At 40.4% G+C, this 27,786-nt stretch overlaps 1 protein-coding gene across 1 annotated transcript in view; it reads right to left on the bottom strand.

Annotated features, from left to right (window-relative positions):
* Positions 1 to 7,791: 7,791 nt before the first annotated feature.
* LOC113881433 (butyrophilin-like protein 2) overlaps positions 7,792 to 27,786 on the bottom strand; it is a 32,381-nt gene continuing 12,386 nt past the window's right edge. Inside the window, exons 4-11 of the mRNA XM_027524472.1 lie at positions 20,474 to 20,557; positions 18,136 to 18,483; positions 15,883 to 16,164; positions 14,356 to 14,376; positions 10,544 to 10,891; positions 9,176 to 9,457; positions 8,407 to 8,511; positions 7,792 to 7,856 (exon numbers count right to left, since the gene is read on the bottom strand). Of these exons, the coding sequence (XP_027380273.1) occupies positions 7,792 to 7,856; positions 8,407 to 8,511; positions 9,176 to 9,457; positions 10,544 to 10,891; positions 14,356 to 14,376; positions 15,883 to 16,164; positions 18,136 to 18,483; positions 20,474 to 20,557 (1,535 nt within the window). The remainder of the gene's footprint in view (positions 7,857 to 8,406; positions 8,512 to 9,175; positions 9,458 to 10,543; positions 10,892 to 14,355; positions 14,377 to 15,882; positions 16,165 to 18,135; positions 18,484 to 20,473; positions 20,558 to 27,786) is intronic.

Below are 27,786 nucleotides of genomic sequence, written 5' to 3'. Positions count from 1 at the left end.
TCTCTGTTGTCACTATTTTTGTTATCAAATATGGAGGAGGGTTGTTGTTGCTCTTTAGTTGTTAAGTCATGTCCAGCTCTTTTGTGACCACAGGGACTGCAGGCAACCAGACTTCTTTGCCATGGAATTTCACAGGCAAGAATACTGGAGTGGGTTGCCATTCCCTTCTCTAGGGGATCTTTCTGACCCAGGTATCAAACTGACATCTCCTGCATCTTCTGCATTGGCAGGCAGATTCTTGACCACTGAGCCATCTGGGAAGCCAAGGAGTTGGAAGTGATGTTTAAAGGGGAGGGTACCAGTTGAATATTACTGTTGGAGATACAGAAATCTACTCAAATCTTTTATAGGTATTGGCTCAGCTTGTCCTTTCTTTAGGCTTTAGTGTCCATCAGCTCCTAAAGTTGGACTTTGCCAAGGTGTGGAGAAGATTGATAAACAGCTGTAAAACAATTTCAACAGGAGACCAAGCCTTCTGGGAAGGAAGAGTCCCTCTCCCCTCCTTTAAACAAGTTCTTACTGATCAGCAAGTTCAGAATTGTATGTGAATAAAAAAGAAATGAATGTTGCAATTTATTATTTTCAGAGAAAAAAAAATTGTCAAAGGAATGAAGAAAAGTCCCTCTCCCCTCCTTTAAACAAGTTCTTACTGATCAGCAAGTTCAGAATTGTATGTGAATAAAAAAGAAATGAATGTTGCAATTTATTATTTTCAGAGAAAAAAAAATCGTCAAAGGAATGAAGAAACATCTTCAGCCTTCATGAAGAAAAAGTTATTGTTAATACTGGCTTTTTTGTTTCTTTCTGACACAGTTCTTCCTACTTTTGAGGGTTTTCCCTTTACCTTTAATGAACCTAAGCCTTCTCCAGCTATTTATTACAAAGTCTACTTCTTTAAGAATACAAAATACAAGTTTCTCCTATCAAATCAACCTTCTCTTTCTGACAGTAGAAGAGATCAACTTAGACCCCTTAAATTTTTCTGCCCTTACAGTAGATCTTTAAGTGGCAAGTCCCTTTAACAGTCTCTCTTGGAAGGTACATCTCCACAGCAAAATTTCCCTAACACACAGCCACTAAGTGGCAGTCAGTATTTGAATCTAAGAAGAATAAACTCAGAGCCCAGAATATTAACTTTACTTACAAAAAACGAAGGGCTTGAATAACAAGCAAGACAGAGGCAAAGGAAAGGTGGGGAATATATTAATAGGCATAGTCAAATGGTTGTGCTGGATGAAGATATGTGGGGGTAGCAACAGAACGAGTACAATGATATTGAAAGTGTGGCATGGAACAGGAAGGACAATGGGTTCAGTTTGGGATATTTTACTGTTGTCACACACACACACACATATTTGTGTGTGTGTCTGTGCGCTAAGTCACTTCAGTTGTATCTGACTCTGAGACCCTATGGACTGTAGCCCACCAGGCTCCTGTGTCCATGGGATTCTCCAGGCAAGAATACTAGAGTAGGTTGCCATGCCCTCCTCCAGGGGATCTTCCCCACCCAGGGACTGAACCCTCATCCTCTGTGGCTCCTACATTGTAGGCAGATTCTTTTACCTCTGAGCTACCGGGAAAGCCTATGTGTGTGTGTGTGAGTGTGTGTGTGCATGTGTGTGTGTGTATGACACATAAGCAAACCCTAGACTTTAGTTGAAAGTACTGTATCAATTTCGGTTCATATGTTGTAACATATGCACCACACCAATGCAAATTGTTGATAATAGAGGAAACTAAAGGGTGAGAGGGGAGGGATATGGGAATACTCTGGATTTTCCACTCAATTTTGCTGTAAACTTGGAAAAAAAACTCTTAAAAAATAAAATCTTTTAATGAAAAAAAGGTGGGAATGAAGTACTGGAATATTTGACAACGTGGATGAACTTTAAAAACACCATACTAAGTAAAAAAAAAAAAATTACAGACACACCAAAAGTCTATGCAAAGTATTTTATGACTCCAATTATATGAAATATCCAGTACAGGCAAATTTATAGAAACAAGGTGGACTACAGGCTGGAGGGAGGGGCAAATGGGTATGACTGCTTAATGGTGATGGAGTTTCCTTTTGGATGAAAATATTCTGGAACTGAATACTAATGATGGTTGCACGTATTGTGAATGGGAAAAATACCGATGTCTTGGACACTTTATTCTTTTCCTTAAAACTTTAATGGATAGGAAAATTAAATACACTTTGATTATATTCCTTCCTAATCTTAATTGAATTCAGATTTGAGACATCATTTCAGCAATTACATATCTTTCTCATCTTAGTAATAGCATCTTTCCCGTTTTGCATTCTGCCATTGAGATGTCTCTCTTCAAGAAACTGTAAAATCAGAGTCTGAATAAAGCCCTAAAAACTGTTTATGGTTTTTGGTTCCCTTTTAGTAAAAACAACAAGAATTAGACACTCTAAAATGACTAAAATGATTAATTTTGTGTGTATTTTACCACAATTGGAAAAATTTTAAGCTAAATAAAATAAGCGTGAATACACTTGTGAAAGAATAATATTACATACTAGAATATTACAGTACATAACTTCAAATATAAATTTAAGTATGGGAAAAAAAAAAACCATGATCCAAAAGAGAAAATTCCAGAATGTCACAGATGAATAATCTTCAAAGAACAGTGAAAACCGTAATGTCTGCCTTCTTAGAAAGTGCAGTCTGTCATTCGGAGGTGTCCCTCAGTCTCACTTCAGAAGACTTTAAGACTTTTTCCAAATCTTTATTTTTTCACGTTCCTTCTTCTCCTATGTGTGGCTTCTCTGTTTTAATTCACTGTGATTTAAAATATTTTTTTATTTCCATTGCATTTTATTGCTTGTGTTGTACATATTGCTTCTGTTTATTTTGTAAGTATTAATTTTAAATTGTGTGCTTTTGCACTCTAAAACTAAAATTGACATTCTCATATACATGACATGTAACACAGTTTCCTCTCGGACTAGTATTTCTGAAAAATTTCCTCACTCCACACTCTCAATTAACTTTCTGAGAAAGTTTGATGCAGAAATTACACACTTTATGGGATTTTCAAGATTATATCTTAGTGATCAGATTTTCCTCCTTACATTTAGCTATATTTTCTCTTCCTTATTTTAACTGTATTTTTTGTTTTCTCAGTCCCATTGGGATAATTGTTACCCTTCTAGAGACACAAATCAAATACTTGATTGTTCCCTGCGCTTCCTCCTCTAGGCTAAGTTGCATTTTCCATTGGATTTTCTAAAGGTCTTTTGTTATCAGATATCAGATTGTGATCAGCAGGCAGGATATTAGAGAGCTTGGGATATGACAGCTCACAGAAAGGATAAGTCTCCAGGTCAGATATGATACCAGAGTAAGGTTAAATCCTCTTGATTAGGTAAGTGAGTGAGTGGGCCAGTCCCCTTCTAATAGTTGGTGAAAAGAGAAAAGAACTGGGACTTAGAATATAACCCTGGTTTCCAGAATCCATGGTAATTGTTCTCCTTGGAGGTGCTGCTGAGACTCCTTTGGGTGCAGGAAAGATTCAGAAGAACCTACACTAGGAGACCAAAGAAAGAAGGGGGTGCAGAATTTCAGATAAGAATATTGGGGGAAAGTATAGATAAGGCTTCCCAGGTGGCACAGTGCTAAAATTTACAACTGAGCACTCACGCACCATAAATAGGGCACTTGTTCAAGTTATCAAAGGAGAGGCCTCCAGAGGTGTAGTCAAGGGAGATTCTAACGCCCTAGAGACATCTTCAGGCAGTGGAGGCCTAGAGGAGAGGAAATGGCCCAGTACTCATTTCCATAGCAACCCCTTATCCCAACTCATTCTCAGATAATACAGAGACAACTTCTTCAGAATGCTGTCCTTGGCAACACTCAAGGCCTATCCTGTCCTATCCCTAACCTCCGCCTCTCAGTACCACCCTCCTGAGACAAGCCCCTCCCGTCCCAGCTTGCGAAGGAGGCCATCAAATTGTTGCAGGACATCTGGCTGCGTGACTCTCTGTAGGTCACAAGCTTGTTTCCCTCAGAAAGGATTCGTTCTGGGTGAGCTGTTTTTGTTTTTTGTTTGTTTGTTTGTTTGTTTGTTTGTTTGTTTGTTTTTGTCATCATAATATGTCTAGTTAACATCCATCACATGTACTTTCAAAATTCTTTTGAATTTTGAAAATTACTCTATTAACAAATATATATTTGCTGAATGATTACCACAGTGTTTAGCTAACATCCATACCACACATGGTTGCAATTTTTTTCTTGTGATCAGAACTTTTAAGATCTATTCTCTTAGCAACTTTCAAATATACAATGCAATATTGTTAACTATAGTCACCATGCTGTACATTTCTATCCCCAGGGCTTGTCTTAAAACTGGGAAAGTATATCTTTTGACCAAATTTATCATTTCACTCACTGGGCTTTAATATAACAAAGTACAAACAAAGATTGAAACGGTTTCAGATTCCACCCAAGAAATTACACTTGTTGAGTTTTGGTATAATATCAAAGTAGAATATCCACAGTTATATAAAATGAAATATTACTCTTTTCCAACTGCATATCCATATTTCTTCATATTTTTCAATCAAACAAACATAGTACAACAGAGTGAATGGAAAACAGAATTATTTTTTAATAAAATGTTATTTATGTTAACAGGTAATAGGTGTATTGTTTTTTAAATGAATTATAAGTATACAATTTAAATTTTTCTAGTTTTAACTTCTTTTTTTTTTTTCATAGTGCTCTTTACTCCTTCCTGTATTTCCAAGTTTTGTTTTGATATTATCATCATTCATAAAGGACTTTATCATTTTTTATAGCTCGTGCATGCTTCCTTAGCTTTCATTTCTCTGAAGGTGTTTTCACCCCCATTTCAAAAGATACTTTCAATGAATATCTATTACAGAATTGACAGCTTTAATTTTTCAGCACTTTATTTTTTTTTTTAATTTGATAAATTTAACGCCTTTTATTGCCATACCTCATTTTACTGTGCTTTGCTTTAGTGAACTTTATAGATACATGTTTTTTTTTTTTTTTCCTTGTTAATTTTCTGTTTAGTTGATCTATCCATAAATGTGAGTGGGGTATTAAAGTCTCCCACTATTATTGTGTTATTGTTAATTTCTCCTTTCATACTTGTTAGCATTTGTCTTACATACTGCGGTGCTCCCATGTTGGGTGGATATATATTTATAATTGTTATATCTTCTTCTTGGATTGATCCTTTGATCATTATGTAGTGACCTTCTTTGTCTCTTTTCACAGCCTTTGTTTTAAAGTCTAATTTATCTGATACGAGTATTGTGACTCCTGCTTTCTTTTGGTCCCAATTTGCATGGAAAATCTTTTTCCAGCCCTTCACTTTCAGTCTGTATGTATGCCCTGTTTTGAGGTGGGTCTCCTGTAGACAAAATATGTAGGGGTCTTGTTTTTGTATCCATTCAGCCAGTCTTTGTCTTTTGGTTGGGGCATTCAACCCATTTACGTTTAAGGTAATTACTAATAAGTATGATCCCGTTGCCATTTACTTTATTGTTTTGGGTTCGAGTTTATACACCATTTTTGTGTTTCCTGTCTAGAGAATATCCTTTAGTATTTGTTGGAGAGCTGGTTTGGTGGTGCAGAATTCTCTCAGCTTTTGCTTGTCTGTAAAGCTTTTGATTTCTCCTTCATACTTGAATGAGATCCTTGCTGGGTACAATAATCTGGGCTGTAGGTTATTTTCTTTCATCATTTTAAGTATGTCTTGCCATTCCCTCCTGGCTTGAAGAGTTTCTATTGAAAGATCAGCTGTTATCCTTATGGGAATTCCCTTATGTGTTATTTGTTGTTTTTCCCTTGCTGCTTTTAATATTTGTTCTTTGTGTTTGATCTTTGTTAATTTGATTAATATGTGTCTTGGGGTTTTTCTCCTTGGGTTTATCCTGTTTGGGACTCTCTGGGTTTCTTGGACTTGGGTGATTATTTCCTTCCCCATTTTAGGGAAGTTTTCAACTATTATCTCCTCAAGTATTTTCTCATGGTCTTTCTTTTTGTCTTCTTCTTCTGGAACCCCTATGATTCGAATGTTGTAGCGTTTAATATTGTCCTGGAGGTCTCTGAGATTGTCCTCATTTCTTTTAATTCATTTTTCTTTTATCTTCTCTGATTCATTTATTTCTACCATTCTATCTTCTAATTCACTAATCCTATCTTCTGCCTCTGTTATTCTACTATTTGTTGGCTCCAGAGTGTTTTTAATTTCATTTATTGCATTATTCATTATATATTGACTCTTTTTTATTTCTTCTAGGTCCTTGTTAAACCTTTCTTGCATCTTCTCAATCCTTGTCTCCAGGCTATTTATCTGTGATTCCATTTTAATTTCAAGATTTTGGATCAATTTCAGTATCATTATTTGGAATTCTTTATCAGGTAGATTCCCTATCTCTTCCTCTTTTGTTTGGTTTGGTGGGCATTTATCCTGTTCCTTTATCTGCTGGGTATTCCTCTGTCTCTTCATCTTGTTTAAATTGCTGAGTTTGGGAGTCCTTTCTGTATTCTGGCAGTTTGTGGAGTTCTCTTTATTGTGGCGTTTCCTCGCTGTGTGTGGGTATGTAGAGGTGGCTTGTCAAGGTTTCCTGGTTAGGGAAGCTTGTGTCGGTGTTCTGGTGGGTGGAGCTGTATTTCTTCTCTTTGTTCAGTCGCGCTATGGGGAGGGAGGGAGGGATGCTGCAAACAAATGACACTGGCGTGCGCTCGCAGTGCCTCAGCCACACTGGGTCTGCCCCCGCTCACGGCGCGTGTAGCCTCCCTGCCCACACTGCTCAGGCTCTAGGTTGTTCCGCCGGGAACAATCCGAGGCTGGCCCTGGGTTGCATGCACCTCCCAGGTCCAAGCCGCTCAGGTTCAGGCACTCAGGTAGTCCTCAGAGGCGCAGACTCAGTTGGGGCTGTGTTTTGTGCTCTTCCCAGGTCCGAGCAGCTCAGGTGATGAGGTGTTTGGCGAGCGCCAATGCTGCGATTTATCACCTCCCCGCCACTTGGTTATCTGGGTGTAAAACCGGCGCACCTTCTCAGGCAGATGTTGACCGTCCAGACCCCCAAGAAGTTTTAGTTAGCAAAGAAGCCAGTTTTATAGATAATGTCTCTCTGGGGCTGCGATTGCCCCCTTCCGGCTCTGGCTGCCTGTCACCGGAGGGGGAAGGTTTGCAGCCGGCTACCTCTGTTTAGTCCTTTGTTCCGTGCGCGGGCTGGCGGTGTCTTAGGTTAGGGCTGGCTTTTTGCATGGTAGATATCCCACAGTCTGGTTTGCTAGCCCAAATTATTTCGCTCAGATAGTGCTCAGGGTATTCAGGCCAGATTCTTACTCTCAGCGATGCAGCCCGCGCTGCGCCTCCCTGCCCAGCCCCCGCTTGCTAATGGCGGATGCAGGCGTCTGCGCTGCTTCTCCGCTGGAGGAGTTACCGTAGGGCTCGCAATCTGCGAGTTTTAATTGTTTATTTATTTTTTCTCCCTGTTATGTTGTCATCTGTGCTTCCAAAGCCCGGCACGGATTCGGCAGTGAGAAAGTTTCCTGGTGTTTGGAAACTTCTCTCTTTTTAAGACTCCCTTCCCGGGACGGAACTCCGTCCCTCCCTCTTTTGTCTCTTTTATTGTCTTTAATATTTTTTCCTACCTCCTTTCGAGGAGTTGGGTTGCTTTTCTGGGTGCCTGATGTCCTCTGCCGGCATTCAGAAGTTGTTTTGTGGAATTTACTCGACGTTTAAATGCTCTTTTGATGAATTTGTGGGGGAGAAAGTGTTTTCCCCGTCCTACTCCTCCGGCATCATGGCGCCTTCCCCTGGGTGAGCTGTTTTTGAATCCAATGTCTTATTCACTACAGAGAAAGAAAATCCATTCTGATAATAAGCAACATAGGAATACTTTAAAATATTAATTTCATGATATTAACATCCAAACAGGGAAAAAAGATACTATGACTTAAGAAAGTTAAAGTGGAAGAACTTTCTAGGGCTCACAAAATCACCAGTATATGAGAAGCCCTTCCTTCAGAGCAAGGAAAACTGATAAGTAAATCATCGTATTTTAATGATCTCAGTGAAATCAGTTCATGCTGACAGAATCCAGTTAAGTCTCAGCTTCAGAGCAAGGATGTCTATGCCATTTTTTTTCTTCCTCTCCCTCCACTAGATCACCTGGGAATGTGCACTGGGAGATTAAATTATTATCTTTTATTCCTTTTGCTTCTGTTATTACTGTAAATTGATCTCATTCAACACTGATCCTCAATTACATGCATGTAAGCCATGGACTCTCATGTTTCATTAATTACTGAATATCCACTGGATGCCTTTCTGCTTCAGTGTCTGCTGAAAAGGTTCCCACTGCAAAGCCTGTTCCACACTGTTTCTGTTCTCCCAACTCACCTTTTCTGCAGTTTTTCCTCCAGATCAAGCCTACAACTCCAACAAGAAGAAGAAGAAGCAATCCCCAAATCAGCAGTATGTTCCATGAATAAATCATCCTTGACTCTGAAAAGGAAGCCCCAGAATCACATTAAATCCTGAAACTGGGAGAATTTCAGGATTTTTCTTCTCATCTGAGTGGCTCCTAGGCTGCAGAGGAGGATGAGAATTGGTCCTGTCCAGAAGAAAGTTGGTCTGTTGCTCCCTGCTCTGCACAAGCCGAGGAGAGACTAGAGGTTCATGCTAGCTTTCCCATTAGCCCCTCTCAGAAACACACACATTTCTCCCCTTTCTCTTTTCCAACTCTATCATCACCACAAACACTGGAACAGCAAAGGTGGCAAAAAGATAAATTTACCGAATCTGCAGCCATGAAAATGGTGCTATGGAAAATTAATTTCTAATCTGGAAGAAAACCTGTCATGAGGGGCAGGGGGAAGTGATGTCAATGTTTTTGCGTTGAAAAAGATACAGTGATGATAGAGTCAATTCTTGGAATTTAGTAGCTGATGATATAACCATATAACCTTATGGCTTTAGAGGGGGATTTCAGGGAGAAGCTTAAAAGAGTAGAATCTATAGATGTCTTGAAGACCAGCTTTGCAAGAGATAGCAATAGACTTCATCAGAAAAGCAAAAAAAAAAAATAGAAAAGCAGTAAAATGAGTAAGTCTTGGTTGGTCTTCGTATTTAATTCACAAAGCTGAGAGGAGCACACGGAATCACTAACCTGAAGCATAAAAAGTTGTCTTTTTCTCCTCGCCGAGAAGGGGGCTGCTGATGGAGCAGGTCACATTTACAATAGAGCTGTTTGTGACCAGTAGAAATGCCTCCACTTGAAATAGCCCCTGGCTGCCTTGAGTTAGGTCCTGGGAAGATGATGGTATTGTGTTTCCTTCCATGTCCCTCCACTGCACTTGGGGCTGTGGGAACCAGCCTTCTGAAGTGCACTTTAGCTTTACTTTTCCATCCTTTGGTCCCTCCATGGAGATTTGAGGGGAAGAACCCAGACCTGGGAATAAAGATCAAGGAAGGCAACTGAGAGCCTCTGCAAGTGGTTACATAGTCAGTGATTTCACTGCAAGGGGAGAGAGGGGTTCAGAGGCTTGGAGCAGAAAGCGAAGCTTACAGGGGTAAGCGAAGTTTATATGCCACTTAGGAATGAGACTAGCTGGAGCCTTTGTTTCCTTTTGTTTGCATATTTTTATGTTTTGTATTCCTAAAATCATTCTGGGACAGATTAAAGGATGCAATAAATTTCAAATCCAATTTTTATTCTTCTATACCCCAAAAATTAACTCTGATAAGGTCATGAATCAACATGGCCAGAAAAACAGATAAGAGAATATTCTCAAAGAACAAAATCTTATAAATACATGTTTCCAATGGTAGAAAATTATGAAGTTCATTAAACTTGTTAACTTGTGCTCCCATGGAAGTTTTCTAAACATATTTATTAATTTGGATACACCACCTGTGGGAGAAACAGATTATCTGTGAGTTAGGCAATGTCCTCATAGCAGTTGCCAACCTTAGAAAAATCAGTTTTCACCCACAAACATAGACAGAGGGAAATCATGATGCAGGGGGTGATCTTGTCCCTCCTCGGTCCCTGCCAATACTGTCGACATTTTTATTTTTTTCCTATATGGTAGATCTGTTGGGTTGGCCAAAAAGTTTATTTTTAAGACATGATGGAAAAACTTGAGCAAACTTTTGGCCAACCCAACAGTTTAACCTTCAAATTACCATATTTCCTAATAACTACATCTTTCCCAATATTTTAGTAACACACTGAAATAATGAGTCCTGTGTCATTATGGAATAAGAATCTCACATTTCACTAGAGGTATGGCCACTTAATGGAGATCCTGGGAAGGATACAAATTCTACACACAAAGAATTAGGTCTGGTCCATTTGAGTTTGTGGACGTTATATATCTAAGATAGCTCCAGCATGTGGTAGAATTTACTGTACATTTGGTGAGTGAATGGACATTAAGAAAATTTCAGGTGCCAGAGAAATTTTCCAGGACCCAGCAAGTTAAAAGCAGTAGGAACAGACATTGAATTCAGAACATCTGTCTAAAATCCTTACCTATGATCTTCAGATCCAAATCGGCCTCTTGGTAGACCCCGTCTTTTTCAAAAAGGCACCGATACTTCCCATCATCTGAAGTCCTGGCGTCATTTATCTGCAGGGTCAGCCTCCCCTCACTGATAGCATCACTCAGCAGCGCAGTCCTCCCCCGATACTCTGCCATCTGCTCTCCAGCCACACGGGCCCCATCCGTATAGACGTAAACAGCAGGATGACGGTGGGATCGGACCCACCGCACCTCCATGCTCTGTGCATCAGTCTTTGGGGCCAGGGAGCAGGTTAACTGTATGTCTTCTCCCACTCTAACAAGGATGGGCTGGGAAGGTCCAATCACTTTTAAGGAAGCTGTTAAATACAGCAGACAAAGCACAATGGAAGATTCAAACTGGAGCAAATAGTGTCATCTGCAAGAACATCTCAAATAGTGTTTAGGACTCGGGACATCCAGCGGAGGGGGGCCTGAGGTTCAAAGGTATTCTTTACAGAGGTGGAGATTTGGTGGAATCAGGATAGAAGTTGCCCCTGTGCAAGGCAGAACCACCCCTGGTTGCATCTGAAGATTATCACTTATTAAACCCACACCTGCAGCCCTTTCCTATAATCTCATTTAGTTTATAGACCCATAAGAAAATAATATTGCAATTAAAATCAAATTAACATTTTATCATTTCAAATTTGCATGACCTTAAACTACTTCTTAATCTGTGTATGCTTCAGTTTCTTATACTACAAGACATATATGTCACTATCAAAATAAAAAGGTTTGCCTGGAGTTAAACCTTCCCTGATAGCTCAGTTGGTAAAGAATCCTCCTGCAGTGGAGGAGACCCCAGTTCAATTCCTGGGTTAGGAAGATCCCCTGGAGAAGGAATAGGCTACCCACTCCAGTATTCTTGGACATCCCTTGTGGCTCAGCTGGTAAACAATTCACCTGCAATTTGCAAGACCTGGGTTTGATCCCTGGCTTGGGAAGATCCACTGAAGAAGAGAATGGCTACCCACTCCAGTATTCTGGCCTAGAGAATTCCATGGACTGTATAGTCCATGAGGTTACAAAGAGTCGGACATGACTGAGCAACTTTCACTTTCAAAAAAAATAATCCATATATAAAGGATTACAATGATAGCAATGCAGTGTGAGTGAGGCAAGAGATTCACGACCTGAGGTTATTGGAGCCAATCCCATTATAGACCTTGATAATGGCAATGAAATGAAAATGAGGTGGCTTTTTAGTAATGAAGTATGAAGAAATGCCTCTAGCTTGTTTTATAATACCTTATAAGTCAGATCCAGTCATCATATTTCAGTGCCTCAAGGTCCCACATATGTGAGCCTCTAAACACACACTAGTCAGTGTTCTCAGGTGATCTTGAAAAATGTTATAATGATCTTATAATGCTATTTTTGCCTAGAATCTTGCCCAGTATTCTTGCCTGGAAAATCCCATGGACAGAGGAGTCTGGTGGGCCACAGTCCATGGGGCTGCAAAGAGTTGGACACTACTTAGCGACTAAACAACAAAAAGATAATTTATAATAGAAATCCAGGCATAAATGTGTCACTTGTTTGTGTGAGGAATCGGAGATCAAAGGCAAAATGTCCTCATTATGTATTTCATAGGTAATCTTCTAGGTACTTCTCTAGAAACATAATTCTAATTTTCAGATTATTCTGTTCTATTCTTGATAAAATTTGTCTCCCAGTTATTTCCAGCATGCTGTTTGCTTTGTTTTGCAATTTTACTTAAAACATATTATTTCTACTTTATATGTACCTGTTAAAATCTAAACACAAATGTAGGAGTCAGGATAAAAAAGAGCTAGGAGTTTGCTGCTATTTCTCCATCCATGTGTCTTAGGGTAATAAAGCAGACTATTTCCTCATCTCTGTTATCTATATGAGGTTTTTTTTCTTTTCTCCTATCCATGGGCTGTGAGAGACAGTGAGAGACAGTGCACTAAGTCGTGTCCGACTCTTGCGACCCCATGGACTGTAGCCTGCCAGGCTCATCTGTCTATGGGATTCTCCAGGCAAGAACACTGGAGTGGGTTGCCATTTCCTTCTCCAAATAGTTGGACACTACTTAGCAACTAAACAACAAAAAGATAATTTATAATAGAAATCCAGGCTGTGGTACGTATTAAATCTCAAACTAGATTGCCCTACCAGAGATTGATAATTAAGAGCTAAAATTGATCATTCCCCAACTGTAAAATGATGATAAATCTATTCACCTTTTAAATTATTGGAAAAAAAGAAAATAACTCCCCAAAATCATTTAGCATCATGCTGGGCATGTGATTATCATTTCAAAAAATTAGTTATTATTTTTATAACCAATAACATTTTCCAGAGCAGGAACTAGGATTTCAGTTTCAGGACTTCTATAGAAATCTTGGTTTGCCAGCAGCCTCTGAGCTCTAAGTCACAAGCTCTAACAACACAGTGGCAGCTTTGAACTCCCTGATCTCCTCTCTCTTACCAGCTCATCCTCAAGGCTCCTGAGGGCAGAGCCAAGGGAAGTTCTGGTCTTTTCATCTTATTTACCTTTGGTCCCAGAAGGCATGCACCACTTAGAAACAACAGGACATCAGACTGTACTTTGTGTGCTGGGTCTCCAAGGAGCATGTCATTTTGATTCAAATAACTCAGAGAAATAAGAGGATCTTCCTAAGGGACAGACATGTAGGCCAGCCTGCCCAACACTGGCTAGGTTTTCTGAGCTGTAACTGACAAGCTTTGCCAGTCAAGCTTTCTGTCCGCCCCAGGAGGGAAGGGATTTCAGTTGGAGGGTAAGGCTTATCAGGGCACAGTCTACAGAGTTATCTTATCTCCTCAGTCTACAGAGTTACCGTTGACTGTTCCAAGGTCCTTCTCTTTATCTTTATGGCCCAAAGGGGTCCAAAGTACCACACTAGACTCTGGCAGAGACTGGAGTGTGCTCTCCACCTTAATTTTCCTTGAAAACTCCTGTATGGGCTGAAACCTAACGTGCACACAGGCACCCACACACACCTTCACACATATTCCTGTACCAGGTGACTTAAAGGAGAGCAGGGTATCAACGGAAGGAGAAAATGAGCAGGTGGGTAGCAGACTGGTTTTTATGGGCTCAGAGAAGAGGTCACAGAAAGGAGGAGAGGGGGGAAGATACAAGACATCAAAGGAGAAACTGAAAGAGGCTTAAAAATCCATTGATTATTGTTTAAACCACTTATCTTAGGTACCATAAAATACCTGCAGTCCACCTAGTAAGTAAAGAAAAACAGGAAAATGACCACCTGGAGCACAGGGTCCCAGGCTGCATCCAGGAAAGTCACAGCTTCCTCCCAACAGTGATGAGGTCAGGCCCCCTGGGGTGAAGAGCAGGTGCAAAAACCATAGCAGGGCAAGAGGGTGCAGGCGTGGTGGGGTGAGGACCTCCAGTATCACGACAGCACTGCTTACTCACGCCAGAAACTCACACCAGCGGTCCCGTGCCGTCCCCTACACACTCCCCCTCCTCCCGCCCAGTGGGGCAGAGCTTCCGTCTGCACCCGTTTTAGGCATCCGTCTGGGGCTCACGGGGGTCCCCACGGACACGGAAGGTGGCAGGTTACGCAGTGTGAAGGTGCCTCGTGAGACTGCGCTTTGCTGGCCCCTCCAGTACTAAGGTGAGACTTGGGAGGGTCACGCCCCAGCTTCTCATCTGGGTCACGAGGTGTCGCCTTCGCTGTGTGTGCTTTGTCCAGGGAGCATCGCCTTCCTCAGGGGTGGAGGGAGGGCAGAGGCTCATGTACACTCATGCACACCAACCATCTCTGCTTACCCATCTCTGTTTGGAGTTTTTCTGGAAAAAGAATGAGAATAACATATCAAGGAATTTGTTCTAAGAGAAAGGAGAGAAAATATTTCCTCCCCCTCCCAAAAAACGCAAGGTCTACATTTTCTCAAAACAGTTGATTCATAAGAAAGAAATAAAATGTAGAAAAATAATGACATTTTTTTTTCGCCTGGTAGTCCAGCTATTTTTCCCTTTCTCTGCACAAGAATGTTCTCAATTCTACCACCCCATGGTTCTGCTTGTTTCTGCTTATCTTTAACATATTTAACTATTGTATTGAAACAATAATATTATTTTTAATAAATGCAGGCCCCTTGGGACAAAGAGCAGGTGCAGAAATCATAGCAGGGTGAGAGGGTGCAGCTGGTGGGTGAGGCCAGTTTTCACAATGGCACTGCTTACTCACACTAGAAACTCACACTAGCTGTCCTGTGCCTTCCCCTAGATACTCCCTCTCCATTTCATATATATGAAAAGTGTATTTTTATACCTTTATCATATGTGGACAAAGACAATTATCACCCATAATTACAAACTGAGAGGTATATTAATATATGCTTTGTAATTATATATACATATGTATATATATTTGACTCCTTTTAACAGCAACATATAACATTTAACTTTTTCCCTATAACCATTTATGTAAATAGCTATGTACTTACATCTTTATATCTAAATGTAGAGGGTGTCCCAAAAGTCTTAGTGCAATTTTAAGTTATTTAAAGCCAATAATCTTTTAAATACTGTTTTAAATACTATTTAAATATTAAATAGTATTTAAATTTAAATAGTATTTTAAATACTGTTTTTCATCAATGCTATAATGTATAGTAACATAAGACACTTAACACTCCACTGTTGTATTGGGTTTCTGGCTGCTATTTTTGCTGCTATTTATAAATGAGGCTATAATAAAGATGCATTACTGTGTAAATAGTTGTCTCCATCTCTGATTATCTTTAGATGATAAGTTCCTAGATGTAACTGGCAAAAATACAGCACAAGAAAACATTTCAGTTGAATGAATAGTTGTATTTCCTTCACAGTGTAACACATACTTGTGAGAAAAGAAAATTAATAAAGAAGAAAAGGCAGAATCCAAAAATAAATGGAATGCCATTAACAATATAGCTATATAGTGTATGTATATCTCCAGCCATAAATGTTTTATAGTTTTTAATGCATATTGGTGCTTCCCTGGTGGCTCAGATGGTAAAGAATCCACCTGCAATGCAGGAGACTCGGGGTCAGGAAGATCTCCTGAAGAAGGAAAATGGCAACCCACTCCAGTATTCTTGTCTGGAGAATTCCATGGACAGAGGAGCTTGGAGGGCTACAGTCCATGGGGTTGCAAAGAGTCAGACATGACTGAGCAACTAACACACACACAATGCATATTACTAAATATTAGATATTCTTCTTGACTAAAAAATATTAGGTGCTACAGAACAGTCCCTTCAACCTTTCCTACTAATGGGAGCATCTTGATCCTAGATGCAGAGCACTGACCTGGGATGGAGACGTCTGAGCCCTTCTCCTCGGTGAGTGAGGGGTTGTGGATGAAGCAGGACACAGCCTCTGTAGAGGCATCCCTGACCACAAGAGTGCTTTCTACATAAAACAAGCCATCTTCATCTTGGAAGTTATAATTAGAGAAAGTCAGCAACTTTTCTCCCTTGATGTCTTGCCAGGAAACCTGAGGTTCCGGGAACCAGCCCTTTGCAGTGCACACAAGCTGGAGTCCACTTTCCACAGATCCGTCCATGTGGATGTAAGGGTCAGACCCCAGACCTGCGGTAGAAAGACACAGCCCTGAGTCCCAGAGCCCATGGAGGCACAAATCACAGAGCTGGGAGTCCAGTGACCTTGCTCATAGGGAGAGAGCAGAACTTCAAGGCTCTGCTGAGCAAAAGGTGGCCCAAAGTCCTCCTCCCATTCAAACTGGAACTCACATACACTTTATACCTTAGTCTGGATCTTTAAATTCTAGCATATGAGCAGTATTTTCATTCAGACTCAGACAGGAAAATAAGAGTTACATAATGACATTTTGCTTCTGTCTCTAGCACTGCAAACTAAGATTTGTTACAATTTACTCATGAACTCCCTTGTGAGACAGACTTTGCCTTTTTCATCTTAATATTATTATGTCAGGCACTTGGACATGTTGGATGATATCTTGACTCCAATTTAAATAGAATATTTACTGTAAAGTGAGAACTCTTCTCCAGAGAGAATATTCTTCCCATTCCTTTTGTTGGTGGTTGTGACCTGGGGGAGAAAACAGATAACCTGGGGTATGCAAAATGGGAAGTCTCATGAGGACTTTCTGTATCTAAGCATTCCGTTCCATGGGAAATGTTTTTGAGAATCCAAGTTTTATATAATCATGAAGTTCTTTCTCTATTCAACACAACTCTCAAACCCAAACAAAGGGGATTCTATTTTCCATAGATGACAATTTTGTTTCTACCACTTGTTGAGAACAGAGACCCATTTTCTTCACCCAGAGCCTTAGAAAATGCATAGCTTCTTTTCAGATGTACCTGAAAGTGAAATGCCTTGGTACGGGCCCTCCCCACTCCATATCTCAGAAGTTTGTGGATTCTTTTCATCTATCTTGAGTCAACTTGAACTTAATAACAGTAATAATCACACATAGGTGTTGAGAAAAAGAAGGTGTTGGAGATCAACCTCGTAGGGGAGCAAAGAAGAGAGCAGCATCAGTTAGAGAGGTTAAATTCTCCTTAGAACAATTTTCCTGATAAGGTAAATGGATTTGCCTAATTTTTTCTTCTGGGCTTCCCTGGCGGCTCAGTGGTAAAGGTAAATCTGCCTGCCAATACAGGAGATGTGGGTTCAATCCCTAGGCTGGGAAGATCCCCTGGAGAAGGAAATGGCAACCCACTCCAGTATTCTTGTCTGGGAAATCCCATGGATAGAGGAACCCGGCAGGCTACAGTCCACGGGGTCACAAAAGAGTCAGATACGACTTAGAAACTAAACGACAACAGTAATTTTCTCTTTAGCACATGAAGTAGTTACTCCTGCCAGGGAGCCATATGATCCATTACTTTCAGATATTTGTTTTTCCACAGAGTGATCCTTTCTTCAGTGCGATTTATTTCTTCCAACCCCTTCCTGCTTTGCTAACACAAAAGCATCATGCAGGTCCTTGCCACTCACAATGGGTATGTCTCCAAACCGTCTGTGAGCCCCAATTTCACTGAACACTAGTATCCATAATCTCCATAAAAGCACAATGTTCTTAACCTCTGCTGTCTCATCATTAGCTTTTTAACTGAAGGCAGCGTTACTCAGACAGTGAGTTCACATCTCAGTGACTGTGTATTTGAGGCTGAGCACAGAGTCGGACACGACTGAAGCGACTTAGCAACAGCAGCAGAGAACAGAGATGCAGGGCTTGTCAACTAGACTCGCTCACACAGCAGCTGACTTGCCTTTGCACACTAACCCGTATGGCATGAATTCTTGCCTCAGCAAAATTGCTAATGACTACGTGTCATCAATTTTAAATAATCCTCAAGAATAGCCAAAATTGTCTAAGTTAAACTTGGGGAAATTGTTTATAACTGAGCTCACTTTAAAGCCTACAGAACCACTTGCCTCCAAAAGAATCAGAAGACTGGACATCAGCAATTGCCTCCATGATTAAAAGAGAATTGTTCAACTGGAAATGAGCTTAATGCAAGTTAATATACCTCGCCTTCTGAGAGCCTGTGTCTTTCCCCATATACTCACTGGCTACTTGGAGTAGCAGGCTTGTTTCTGCAAGGTAGTTGTCATCTTTGACACGACACCAGTACTGCCCATGATCAGATGGCTGGAGGCTGTGAATCTTCAGAGACACGCTTCCCTCAGTGATGCCGTCTTCTATCCACTCTACCCGGCCTCTGTACTCCTCCATCTGTATCTCAGTTACTTCATCTCCATCCCGATACAAAAACACAGGAGTGCTAGGCTCCGAGCGGTACCACCTCACTTCCATGTGCATTGCGGTCCTCTTGGGAAGGAGTTGACAAGTGAGGAGGGCATCTTCCCCGACCATGGCCAGGATAGGATGGGCAGAACCCGTCACTCTGAAGTCATCTACAAAAGAGTGACACAGAGGAATCGGGAGATGTCACCTGAAGGAGCAATACGATTGCTTTGGGATGTCTCCTGTATCAAAACAGAGGCACCTGGAGGAGGGGAGGTTTTATTTTCAATGTTTTAAAGAAATCCAGCCATTATGATATGTATGTTTGGTGGTTACAGAGACAATCTTGTGTACTGAAAATAGCATGTAATTAAAAAACCTGAGTACGAGTGCTGAATCAATCACTTACCAGATGTGTGATTTGGAGAGAAACCCATTGTTCTCGAGAAATTGATTTGCAATCTCAATTTCTTCATCTTTAAGATTAACAATTACCACCTCTACACTGCTTTTATTCTCAAATAAGTTAAAGTGTAAACTGATTTTCTAGTTGAAAACTTTATTAGTTAGTGGCTTATTTTATATTTTACAGTGATTTATTTTATAGTTAGTAATTTCACAGAGGATGAGACAGTTGGATGGTATCACTGACTCAATGGACATGAGTTTGAGCAGACTCAGGGAGATAGTGGAGGACAGGGAAGCCTGGCATGTTGCAGTTCAGGAGGATGTAAAGAGTCAGACATGACTTAGTGACTGAACAATAACAATTTCACTTCAGTGACTGACATTGTAATCACTTTTCCTAAATTTTAGGTAATAGATTTATTCAATAGATTTTTAGGCTTTTCAGAATTGTTCTTGTCTTGTCCTAAGTAATGAACTGGATTTGTTTTGTTTTGTTTTTCTCTGAAATAGGCAAGATTCCAATTACTAGGGCTATGTAAAATGTAGCTTTTGCAAGGATATTTTTGGCAGATTTAAGGCAGTGATTAGTATAAAGAGTTCGAGCCTTTTGATAAAATTTTAAGTCATGTTTGACTTCTTTGTTATCTACAAATTGAAGAGATGTTTCATAATTCTGCATGTTCCTATACTTCCTAATTTCATGTCATGTATATTATGTTTTTTTCTCATCCTAAAATATTCCAGGGCCAGTTGCACTTTCTCTGTGCAGATCCAAAACTCCTAAGAAGGAACTTCATCTTGTTGAGTTGTTCAGCATCAAGTTGATGGTGCTCACTATGGAACACAGGTGGATATCTGCTGCTATTCTGTGTTGATGAAATCTGAACATAACACTAGAATGCAAGTTGTGCCATCTGGGTGAATTTTACAGCTTAGGAAAGTGCATCACTAAAGAGGAGGGCAGCCTCACCACATCATATAGCTCCTGGCAGCCTCTGTCTGCTGCTGCTGCTGCTGCTAAGTCGCATCAGTCGTGTCCAACTCTGTGCGACCCCATAGACAGCAGCCCAACAGGCTCCTCTGTCCCTGGGATTCTCCAGGCAAGAACACTGGAGTGGGTTGCCATTTCCTTCTCCAATCATGAAAGTGAAAAGTGATTCTGATGTCCTGTGCCATGATTTTTTCCCACCTTGTCATCCTGCATTTTATTGGGGGTTCTGATGCTACCCACTGACTTTGACTTTTCACAATCTGTTTTCAAGTTACAATATTTCAACCAAGAAAATTCAGCTACCGAGATTTCCAAGCCCATTTCACGAAACTCTCCTTCAAGTTTATTTCCATGTATTTTCACACTGTTTAATTTACGGTAAGAAGCAGCCCCCTTTCTTGCCCTGCAAGAGTTATCCTGAATAGAAGCAGGAGAATGAATGACTCACCATGTTCCAGGTGCTGATTCAAGTGTTTTTCATGTACAGCCTCATTTAATCTTAAAGCCCATGTGAGCCTATGAGATACAGTTAGGTTGTTATTCTTATCTTAAGGATGAGAAAACTAAGGCAGAAGGTATTCAAGTAACTTTCCAAACATAACACAGCTGGAGGAGAAAGAGGTCTTTGTGGAACACAAGGGCTTTGACCCCTGGATCCCCACTCTTAATATTATACTAGCTCTTTTGAATTTGGAAGTCATCACCCAGACTGGACCTCTGAGACGCTGCAATATATGGTAAAGGGAAGAAGAGCATCCTACCTGATTGCTTCATGCTAAGAAGCATAAAGAAGAAGGAGGCAAACACACCAGACAGGCTGTATCCAGGAAGCTCCACCATCCTCCCTGGGGTAAACACAAGAGAAAATACAACTGTACCTAAGTGTGGCTGTAATACACAAGCGCTTCTGTGGTTTCCAGTGGTTATGGAGACATAACAGGGAAGCAACATCAACATCTTCCACAATCAAATGATGAAATGGGCTTGGCTCCCTTTCTCTGCTTTTATCCATCATTTCCAACCTCTTACTTACACTGTTGTACTTTATGCTATTTGGGGCACTTAAGGTAGACTTCTGATTGAAATGAAAAGATCTTTGGGGCTAAAGGGACAATGATGCTTTGATTACAAAAAGTCTCCTTAGGTCCATCTATTCTGAGCATGCAGAATTAGAGAGCATTCAATTACTTTTTCTCACCCCTCCCCTTTCAGTTTGTCCTGCAAAGTCCTTCATCTCTACAGTCTCCTGGGTGTAAAGGAAAGAGCAAGAAGGCATCATAAGCAGGACTCTCACCAGGAGAACACAGGGGCAAGGGGATGCCTTGTAAAGTAAAGAAAATAATAGTGGAAACGGTGATACAGAAGAAGATGACCAAGGAAATGACCTTCAATAACCTTTCAGTATCATCTTTCTGTATCATACTGAAGACACATAGAAGTGAATAAAAGAAAAAGCCTAATTGGTAGAGATGGGCAAACTCAACATGCCCATTGTAACCAACAACATAAAAATACTTCCACACAGTTAAAATATTTTAAAACTACCAAGATTAAAATGCTAGATTTAGTTTTGGAAAATGAAACACTCAGGCTGAAAGGTATCTAAGATTTTAGTCTATCAGCTGTGTTAAGAATCTTATGGAAAGAAAAACTTCACACCAAATATAAGAACTTGCACAAGGGCAATAAGTTATTGCTTCCCCCCACCCCCACCCCGTCCGCCAAAACTAACACCAATACGATTTTATAGAGCAGGAGGGAAAATCAACACTCATCTTAAATGGAGATGATGAACCAAATGGTCCAGGAGATTGTGTTTTCTGTATTATGACTGTTTATGTTCTAAAGTGATACACTGTTGTTGTTTGTTGTTGTATCCAACTCTTTTGTGACCCCATGGACTGTAGCCTGCCGGGCTCCTCTGTCCATGGGATTTTCCAGACAAAAGTACTGGAGTGGGTTACCATTTCTTTTTCCAGGGGATCTCCCCAACCCAGGGATTTGAACATGTGTCTTCTGCGTCTCCTCCATTGCAGGTGGATTCTTTATCCCTGAACTTTCAGGGAATCCCCTTTCATCTAAAATATCTCCAGAAAATGTGATTCAAGCCCAGCCACAAAACCACAATACCTGAAAGAGTGGTTAAATATTTTCGGAAAATGAGCCTGAGGGTTAGAAGACAGCATGGAATAGTAGTAGTTTGCTGCTTGAAAAGGATCAGTCACGTCCCCTCAGCTGGAAGGAAATTACCATCTTGACTTCTTAACTCCTTCTCAGAAACATGTTGTTCCAGCAAGTAAAAGCTAAGAAAACCTGCAAAGTCCATGCCAAAGTACCATCACTCACTGAGGCAGACTAAGAAGGACCCACACTTGCTACAAATCAGTTGGTAAGTTTATGTTCCTTTAGACTCTTTATGGAAAGCAGAGAGAAAACTGGCAAAAGTACTCTAGGAAAAGGCTGTCCAAACCAGGAAGCTTTCAAAGAAAGCTGTGAAAATGCATATTAACCTTCAATGAGGCTCAGAAAGAGATTGGTGAGAGAGTATAAACAGGGAGAATAAATGCCTTAAACCAGGGTTCTCAGTGGGGAGGGAGGAGGGTTTGCCCTTGGAAGGCATTCGACAATGTCTGCAGATATTTTTGGTTGTCACACCTAAGGGGAGGGTGACATATAATGAGTACCAGCCACCACTGCTGCTAAACATCCTACCATGCACAGGAAAACCCCTACAGAATCACCCAGTCCCAAATGTCAACGAAAAAAGAGTGAAAGCTGCTCAGTCGTGTCCAACTCTTTACAGTCCATGGGATTCTCCAGGCAAGAATACTGGAGTGGGTAGCCTTTCTTCTCCAAGGGATCTTCCCAACCCAGAGATCAAACCAAGGTTTCCCACATTGCAGGCAGATTTTTTACCAGCTGAACCACCAGGGAAGCCTAAGGATACTGGAGTGGGTAGCCTATCCCTTCTCCAGGGGATCTTCCTGACCCAGCAATCCAACCAGGGTCTCCTTCATTGCAGGTGGATTCTTCATCAGCTGAGCTACCAGGGAATCCTAGTGGCAAGGAAAAGAGCTGCCATAGACCATCTGCTATCAGCATGCTGAAAATATTTGACACATTTTTTTTTTGTTTTTTGTAAATGAATAACTGGACTTACATTGTAAGCTTTAAATCAAAGCATTTTAATTGTAAGCTTTTGACATCTCTGTATTACCATTTGAATGTAAGCCAAGATTCTTCTGAAACCACCATTGATATTAAATGTGGTAAACTTGGATATTGTCAAGTGATATGATAGGGTATGCATGTGTTTCATCAAATTCTTAAAATTCCATATTTCATTTCATTTTCTGGATAAAGTGCAACTATTAGGATGAGATGATAAGTGGTAGTTTGTACTTAGGCGATGGGTAAATAGCAATTCCAAATTTCAAGATCTACATATGCACTCTTCAAATTCGTGCCAAACAAAATTACAAATTGCCACACAATAGGGGTTGTTAGAAGATTTTCTTTTTTCAGTAAAAAGCCTCAAAAGTTAAATTCTCAAAATGCCATGTAACCATAGTAATCAACTGGTAATAATGAATTAAATCAGTTCATGAAGTTTGAAGCCTATTTATCTACACAAACTTAAATACAGTGACTTTTTATAAAGTAAAGTAACATGAGATTTCTCGGAAACAAGGTGACTTTGTGTTTACCTCCATGACCTTGAGAATCTTACTTTACTCCTTGAACCTCTCCTTTCTCTGCTCTGAAGGGGACAATCATTCATAAGATTTTTCCAGAAGGAGGAGCTAAGATGGCAGAGGAGTGAAGGAGGAGCTAAGATGGTGGAGGAGTAGGACAGGGAGAATACTTTCTCCCCCACAAATTCATCAAAATAACATTTAAACGCCAAGCAAATTCCACAAAACAACTTCTAAATGCTAGCAGAGGACATCAGGCACCCAGAAAAGCAACCCAAGTCTTGAAAAGGAAGTAGGAAAAAATATAAAACAAAAAAAGAGACAAAAGAGGGAGGGATGGAGTTCCATCCCAGGAAGGGAGTCTTAAAAAGAGAGAAGTTTCCAAACACCAGGAAACCTTCTCACTGCCAAATCTGTGCCAAGCCTTGGAAGCACAGAGGGCAACATAACAGGGAGGAAAAATAAATAAACAATTAAAACCCGCAGATTGCGAGCCCTACGGTAACTGTCCCAGCGGAGAAGCAGCGCAGACGCCTGCACACACCACTAGCAAGCGGGGGCTGGACAGGGAGGCGCGGCGCGGGCTGCATTGCTTAGAATAAGGATCTGGCCTGAATACCCCGAGCGCTATCTGAGCGAAATAATTTGGGCTAGCAAAGCAGACTGTGGGATATCTACCACGTGAAAAGCCAGCCCTAACCTAAGACACCACCAGGCCCGCACATGGAACAAAGGACTGAACAGAGATAGCGGGCTGCAGACCTTCCCCCTCTGGTGACAGGCACCCAGAACCGGAAGGGGGCAATCACAGCCCCAGAGAGACATTATCTATAAAACTGTAAGCAGGCTTTTTTGCTAACTAAAACTTCTTGGGGGTCTGGACGGTCAACATCCACCTGAGAAGGTGCGCCGGTTGTACACCTAGATAACCAAGCGGCGGGGAGGCAATAAGTCGCAGCAATCGCGCTCGCCCAACACCTCATCACCTGAGCTGCTGGGACCTGGGAAGGGCACAAAACGCAGGCCCAACAGAGTCTGCACCTCTGAGGACTACCCGAGTGCCTGAACCTGAGCAGCTTGGACCCGGGAGATGCAAGCAGCCCAGGGCCAGCCACGGATGGTTCCCAGTGGAGCAACCTAGAGCCTGAGCAGTGTGGGCAGGGAGGCTACACACACTGTGAGCGGGGGCAGGCCCAGTGTGGCTGAGGCACTGCAAGCACATGCCAGTGTTATTTGTTTGCAGCGTCCCTCCCTCCCCACAGCGCAACTGAACAAGTGAGCCTTAAAAAAAAAAAAAAAGTGTCCTCCACCATCCCCTTTTTGTCAGGGCAGAAAACAGACACTGAAGAGACCAGCAAACAGAAGTAGCTATAACAGAGGGAACCGCCTTGGAAGCTACAGGCAATAGATTAAAACCCTGTGGTTAGTACTGACTACATAGGAAGGGGCCTATAGATCATGAGAAATATAAGTCGGACCAAGGAACTAGCCGAAAATGAACTGACCCCACAATACCCACAACAAAACCAGAGAAAGTCCTAGATATATTTTTACTATTTTTATGATCATTCTTTCTTTCTTTTTTTTTAAATTTTTAAAAAATTTTAAGTCCTCTATTGTTCCTTTAATTTTCACTTTTATAACCTGCTATTACTTTGCAAAAAAAAAAAAGACCCTATTTTTTAAAAGCAAACTTCATATATATATTTTTTATAATTTTTTACCTTGTTTTTTATTTTTTCTTCTTTTCTTTAGCATTGTATTTTTGAAATTCCAATCTTAGATTTTTAATTTTAGCTTTTTGGTATTTGTTATCAATTTTGTACCTATATTTTTTTTATAATTTTTGTGACTTTTTTTCCTCTCTCTTTCTTTCTCTTCTTCTTTTATATAACATTGTATATCTGAAATTCCAAACTCTACTCTAGATTTTTAATTTATGCTTTTTGGTATTTGTTATCAATTTTGTACCTATATTTTCTTTATAATTTTTGCGACTTTATTTGTTTTTGTTTGTTTGTTTTTCTCTCTTTCTTTTTTTTTTTAATTGTATTTTTGAAATTCCAAACTCTACTCTAGATTTTTAACTTTTGCTTTTTGGTATTTGTTATCAATTTTGTACCTATATTTTCTTTATAATTTTTGCAACTTTGTTTTTGTTTGTTTTTTTTTCTCTCTTTCTTTTCCTTCTTCTTTTCTTTAACATTATATTTTTGAAATTCCAAACTCTACTCTAGATTTTTAATTTTTGCTTTTAGGTACTTGTTACCAATTTTGTACCTTTAAGAACCCAATCTTCAGTACCCATTTTTCACTAGGGAGAGAGATTACTGGCTTGACTGCTCTCTCTCCCTTTGGACTCTCCTTTTTCTCCACCAGGTCGCCTGTGTCTCCTCCCTAACCCCTCTCTACTCTACCCAACTCTGTGAATTTCTGTGTGTTCCAGATGGTGGAAAACACTTAGGGAACTGATTACTGGCTGGATCTGTCTCCCTCCTTTTCATTTCCCCCTTTTATCCTCCTGGCCACCTCTGTCTCCTTCCTCCTCCTTCTCTTCTCTGTATAACTCCGTGAACATCTCTGAGTGGTCCAGTTGTGGAGTGCACATAAGGAAGTGATTACTGGCTAGCCCACTCTCTCCTCTATTGATTCCACCTCATCTCATTTGGGTCACCTCTAACTCCCTCCTCCCTCTTCTCTTCTCCATGTAACGCTGTGAACTTCTCTGGGTGACCCTCACGGTGGAGAAACTTTTCATCTTTAACATAGATGTTTTATCAATGGTGCTGTATAGAAGGAGAAGTTTTGAAACTACTGTAAAAATAAGACCAATAACTGGAAGCAGGAGGCTTAAGTCCAAACCCTGACTCCAGGGAACTCCTGACTCCAGGGGCCATTAATTGACACGAGCTCATCAAACGCCTCCATACCTACACTGAAACCAAGCACCACACAAGGGCCAACAAGTTCCAGGGCAAGACATACCAAGCAAATTCTCCAGCAACACAGGAACACAATATGCAGGTTGTGTATATTGTGTATTGAGCTCCAATATACAGGTTGCCCAAAGTCACCCCAAAACCATAGACATCTCATAACTCATTACTGGACACTTCATTCCACTCCCAAGAGAAGAAATCCAGCTCCACCCACCAGAACACTGACACAAGCTTCCCTAACCAAGAAACCTTGACAAGCCACCTGTACAAACCCACACACAGCAAGCAAACTCCACAATAAAGAGAACTCCACAAACTGCCAGAATACAGAAAGGACACCCCAAACTCAGCAATTTAAACAAGATGAAGAGACAGAGGAATACCCAGCAGGTAAAGAACAGGATAAATGCCCACCAAACCAAACAAAAGAGGAAGAGATAGGGAATCTACCTGATAAAGAATTCCGAATAATGATAGTGAAATTGATCCAAAATCTTGAAATCAAAATGGAATCACAGATAAATAGCCTGGAGACAAGGATTGAGAAGATGCAAGAAAGGTTTAACAAGGACCTAGAAGAAATAAAAGAGTCAATATATAATGAAAAATGCAATAAATGAAATCAAAAACACTCTGGAGGCAAAAAATAGTAGAATAACAGAGGTAGAAGATAGGATTAGTGAATTAGAAGATAGAATGGTAGAAATAAATGAATCAGAGAGGAAAAAAGAAAAACTAATTAAAAGAAATGAGGACAATCTCAGAGACTTCCAGGACAATATTAAATACTACAACGTTCGAATCATAGGAGTCCCAGAAGAAGAAGACAAAAAGAAAGACCATGAGAAAATACTTGAGGAGATAATAGTTGAAAACTTCCCTAAAATGGCGAAGGAAATAATCACTCAAGTCCAAGAAACCCAGAGAGTCCCAAACAGGATAAACCCAAGGCAAAACACCCCAAGACACATATTAATCAAATTAACAAAGATCAAACACAAAGAACAAATATTAAAAGCAGCAAGGGGAAAACAACAAATAACACACAAGCGAATTCCCATAAGGATAACAGGTGATCTTTCAATAGAAACTCTTCAAGCCAGGAGGGAATGGCAAGACATACTTAAAATGATGAAAGAAAATAACCTACAGCCCAGATTATTGTACCTAGCAAGGACCTCATTCAAATATGAAGGAGAAATCAAAAGCTTTACAGACAAGCAAAAGCTCAGAGAATTCAGCACCACCAAACCAGCTCTCCAACAAATACTAAAGGATATTCTCTAGACAGGAAACACAAAAACGGTGTATAAATTCAAACCCAAAACAATAAAGTAAATGGCAACGGGATCATACTTATCAATAATTACCTTAAATGTAAATGAGTTGAATGACCCAACCAAAAGACAAAGACTGGCTGAATGGATACAAAAACAAGAC

This window comes from Bos indicus x Bos taurus, chromosome 23 (assembly GCF_003369695.1).
Source record: "Bos indicus x Bos taurus breed Angus x Brahman F1 hybrid chromosome 23, Bos_hybrid_MaternalHap_v2.0, whole genome shotgun sequence".
Classification (NCBI taxonomy): Eukaryota; Metazoa; Chordata; class Mammalia; order Artiodactyla; family Bovidae; genus Bos; species Bos indicus x Bos taurus.
The sequence above is the reverse complement of the archived record's forward strand: the minus strand, read 5'-3'. Positions and strand labels throughout refer to the sequence as shown.